At 40.2% G+C, this 4,900-nt stretch overlaps 1 protein-coding gene across 1 annotated transcript; it reads right to left on the bottom strand.

Moving 5' to 3' along the window:
* Positions 1-352: 352 nt before the first annotated feature.
* LOC100632770 (pre-mRNA cleavage complex 2 protein Pcf11-like) lies at positions 353-4,666 on the bottom strand (the record flags this gene model as incomplete). The annotated part of the gene is made up of 8 exons (XM_003391038.3): positions 4,390-4,666; positions 4,006-4,134; positions 3,570-3,749; positions 3,326-3,397; positions 2,571-3,233; positions 1,436-1,606; positions 569-1,190; positions 353-513 (listed from the first exon to the last, which is right to left on the bottom strand). Coding segments are annotated over exons 1-8 (2,166 nt in total), but the record flags the coding sequence as incomplete, so codon positions are not given.
* Positions 4,667-4,900: the final 234 nt, after the last annotated feature.

Below are 4,900 nucleotides of genomic sequence, written 5' to 3' on the forward strand. Positions count from 1 at the left end.
AAATCACAATGTCTTCTTATTTCAGAACTCCTTATAGAGATTCCACACTATACACATACACCCGTATTTACATTGGGGGGATTTTAATGACTAAAATATTACATAAGTCTGTCCCATTAATTATGTGCAATGTACATGTATACATGTAAAAATACATAAAATACAGTACAGTGTACATACAATGTACATGTATCATTCCTCTCTCTCTCTCAGTCCCTCCCTCTCTCTTTCTGCCTCCCTCTCTCTGCCTCCCTCTCTCTCCCTCCCTCCCTCTCTCTCTCCTCCCTCTCTCTTTCTCCCTCCCTCTCTCTCTCTCCCTCCCTCCCTCTCTCTCTCTCCCTCCCTCCCTCCCTCTCTCTCCATACATTTTCAATTCTTTGATATTTAATCTAATCACGGGCAGTGCTGGTCCTCTATGAACAGGCGGAGGGTGACCGCCAGCCTCACCATCAGGAGGAAGGAGGAGGCCGCTACTCCTTAACTTCTCATAAAGATCGGACACAAGAGCAGGACCTAAACCAATAATAATTATTAAAAAATAAAACGAGAAAATAAAACGTTAATTAACCTTCGCTTTCTTGAGGAAGAGGATGACGAGAGAGATGAGGAGGAGGAGGGGGACCTCTCTCGTCTCTCATACCCCCCGGGCCCCTCCTCATTAGATGAGGAGGTGAGTGATCCCTGAAGGCTCGGTCTCGCCTCCCACGCTTAAACCCCCTCCCGCCCCGTCGCCTGAAATTTGCCCTCGGTGGTGGAGGCCGTCCCAGACCCCTTGGAGGGGGAAAATCTCTCTGAGGAGGGATATAATCTCCAGGTGGGGGGAAGGGAAGGAGCGTGCGGTGGGGCTGGATCTCGGCTGATGGCCGAGGGTGTGATACAAGATCACGTGAGTGTGATGCAGAATCGTGGGGATGCGGTACAAAATCATGTGGGTGCGATACAAAATCATGTGAGTGCGATACAGAATCATTAAAATGTGATACAGAATTAGTAACGGGTGTGTGCGAAAATGATACAGAATCAAGATTGCGTGATACAGAATCACCGTGTGATACAGATTTATCATTAATCAAAAACTTATCAGTTCTTTCTTCATGAGTTGCCTGCAACTCGAGGAGTTGATCAACTTGTCTCAGAAGTTGATCACGTTGCTCTGATGTTAGTGTGTCGGATTGTAACCTCTTTCTAGCCTACAAGTACATTAAACAGAAAATAGTTGTCAAACTATTACTACTTTTGTACATTGCATTATAGACTGCTTTAATATTGCAGGGTTTATTTTGGCAATTGGCAATCAAAACTACTAATATTAAAGACTGCTAATCTTACATGTACATGTATGTGGTCACAGAAATTGCCAAGTTAAAAAACAAATAAAGTACTACTCTATAATTATAAAATTAATTATACACATATAAGGTACATGTGCATTCACCTGCTCCAGCATATATTCTTGTTTCTTGAGTATAAAGTCAGGTAGAAGATCATTGATATCTGTAGTCCTGTCATTATCCATTCCTCCTCCTCTTCCTTTCATTGGATTATTATCAGTAACTGGAACAAGGTCTTCAATAGGCTCTGTCTTGACTCGTTTATTAGAATCAAACTGAGAGAGAGAGAGAGGGGGGAGGAGAGAGAGAAAGAAAGAGAAAAGGGTGGAAAAATAATCATAATTAATAATAAAACAATCGGTATACATGTAGCTTGTTTATAAAAATTAACTCTTCACAATATACATGTACTGTACATGTATGTGTGTACAACAATACATTTTAAGGTTAGATGAGTCGGAAGATGAGAATCATAGTGAAGATGACAGTGATGAGGAAACAGATGTTTCTATTGAAGAAGGCCAATCCATTGATAAAGACTACAATGCGACTAACTCTTTTACTAGTACTTTCGTGCACATGCATGCAATTATTTTCAATAGTAGATCTGTAAATAATACTACTTAAAATAAATGCTTAAATACATGCATATACAATCATGATTATTATATAGAAACAACAATTACATACATGTAAGTCTATTAAGTAATTTTGTCAGTTCTGTCTTTTCCTTGGACTTCAAAGAAAGCTCACAGGGGATTTCCAAGCCACCCTGGATTAAATCTGATGAGTAGCGTCTCTTTCCAGTCACTATACAAGTTATCTGCCCTCCTCTCAGTATGAATAGGCTCATTGCCATTGAAATTTTCTTAGGTAAATGACCTACTACTGTTCCATCACTTTTCACAATAGCTACAGCATATTTGTCAACTACATTTCTTGGCTCTCTTACACATGAAAGCTGTTCACCAATTACTGGATTCCAAATATCCTGGTAAACGTGGAATCCTCTGATACAGCAGTCCATCTTTTTCTGATGAAGCTCTGCAATAGTCTTCCACGTGATAGTAGAGTAAAAATTTTACGGGCAGAAAATAAAAATTGAATCAAAAATTTGCTTGATTAAAAATTTGCGCAAAAGCAAATGCGCAAACATTAATTTTGTACAAAATTCTAAATTAATTTTTAATAACAGCAAATAAAACCAGCTGTACAATACATTCTAAGGTCATGCCTTACCTCAATGCTAGTATCCTCATTTCTATGCTTCCTACCAGCAATGTCTGCACTGGAATCGCTTTCCACTGGAGCCACATCACCTCTCGTATCCACAGCAACAGTGGGACTGGCACTGCGTGGGCGTTTAACCACAGACTCTAATGGTCTCTTCTCAGGACTTGGACTTGAGCTTCGTTTGTGTTTCTGTATAACACGATCGAGAGAGACGTCGTCCTGTGGTGGTGGGAGTATCCCCATCGAGAGCTGCTTGTTTGTTTTGATTTGTCTTTGTTGAGCAAGGAGCTTCTTACGTTTGTCCTTCATAGCCAAAGAGACTTCTTGAGAAGGAGGAGGCTGGGAGAGAGAGGAAGCAAACGAGTCGACAGGTTTCGAGGAAGAAGAAGAAGAGAGAGAGGAAGAGGAGGAGGTTGGAGGCGATTGAAACTGTACTTTCTTTTTCTTTGGAATACGATAATCGTTGGCTCCTGAGTCTTTGCTTGGACTTTTTGTAGGCTTGCTGTGTTTCATAGACGAGGAAGGCATTGGCGAGGGACTTTTTGATGCTTGCTTATCGATGAGAGTGTTCTGGGGGCTTCTCCTGCCTTTGTTCTCAATGGTTAGAGGAGCCAGTGAGTTGCTTGAAGATTTGGATGACGTTGCTGGTAATGATGGTTTTAATATTGACTATGGGAGGGAGAGAGAGAAAGAGAGGGGGGAGATAAAAAAGAACAAACAAATATATAATTATCATTATACATATACATGTATAAAGGTACCTTTTTGGGAAGTGGAGATGATCTTCTTTCAGTTGACGTTTTCCCTGAATTTCTCTTAGCAGAGTCCTCCTTCTAGAAAGAGATGGAGAGAATAAAATTATTGAACATGCTCTGTGGGAAACCCTGGTAATAAAATAATACAATAGAAATAGAATGAAACTGGTAACAAAATAATAAAAAATGCCATTAAAATTCAATAATAAGGAGCCATTGTCTCTCCCTTCTCCTCCCTCTCTCCTCTTACAGGTTCAAGAAACTTGGGATTCAAGAATATAGTTGGACTGGAGGGCTCCTGAGCAGTGATTGGCCAGTTTGGATCGATAGCGTGAATATGCTCATCTATAGCTGCCAGTTTCCTGACAGGTATGTACGGGAGCCATGTCTGCCTCAGTTTATACAAAGCAATACGAATCTTTGGGTCATTCTATGAATAGAAAGTATAAATAAAAGATACTGTGTAGATGTAACAGTGATTTTTATTAATGTGTGTATATACATGCACTATATACACACATGTAAATGTATGAATCAGTAATTATTATTAGTGGCATACTTTGTATAGTAACTATAATACACACATACAATAAGCTTCCCTAAGTCAATAATTAGATTCATTGCCACCCACGTAATGATATTCATAGCACACCCAGACACGCCCCTAGCAACCACATAATGCATACCAGTGCTTCGAAGGCGTGGCAGAACACGCCCACGATCCCTTTTGTGAGTTCCTCTAGGAATTCCCCTCCCAGGTTCTTGATCATGGAGTCCATGAGATAGAGGGTTGGTATCTTGCACTCTTGCCGCACCTAAGGAACACACCATAACCGCATAAAGAGAGGGATTTAGATAAAGAAAGAGGGGACGATTGAGAAAAAGAGGGGCCTTGCATAATTATACTGCTTTCAAAAAAAACTATCGTCATTATTATTTACAATTTTATGTGAAACACTTGTGTTACATACATTTACAATGAGAACAAATAAATAAATACACACAACATTGAGACTGCTATTTAAAAGGGAGCTAGGAAATGGCGGCCGGGAAGTCCTGTGAGGTACTACCTTGAAGAACCGGGTCTTGACCAGCTCGACTATGGCAGGGGCGTAGATTCGATATTTGTCTGCCTTCATGGTCAGCATGTTGATGATTGGCTTTGAGTTGAAGGTGAGCTCTTCTAAGACCGACTCGTAGTCCTCTAGTACAGTAGACTGGGACTCCAGGTCAGCCATGATGAAGAGAGAGAGGGGAGAGAAAGAGAGAGAAAAGGAGAGACAGAGAAAGAGGCAGGAAAATGGAGACGAGAGTGAAGAGTCTCACGTGATGATCACGTGGAGATTTATTACGTCATAATTATTCTTACGTGAAAATTGTTTTTCGACCGAATCTACGAGATAATTGCTTTACAAAAGTATGTTCCTTCTTCCTAATTTGGAAGAGTAAAATACTATTAAAATAGCTACTCATGAAACTATGCTAAATTGGTCAAACTACTATTAAAGGGCATGACCTTTTTGTAGTCCAAATGACTTTCCCATCAACTAACTGTTATTACTATATAAAGTTAAAATGACA

The sequence above is a fragment of the Amphimedon queenslandica genome, unplaced genomic scaffold (assembly GCF_000090795.2).
Source record: "Amphimedon queenslandica unplaced genomic scaffold, v1.1 AMPQUscaffold_11043_Cont15746, whole genome shotgun sequence".
Lineage (NCBI taxonomy): Eukaryota > Metazoa > Porifera > Demospongiae > Haplosclerida > Niphatidae > Amphimedon > Amphimedon queenslandica.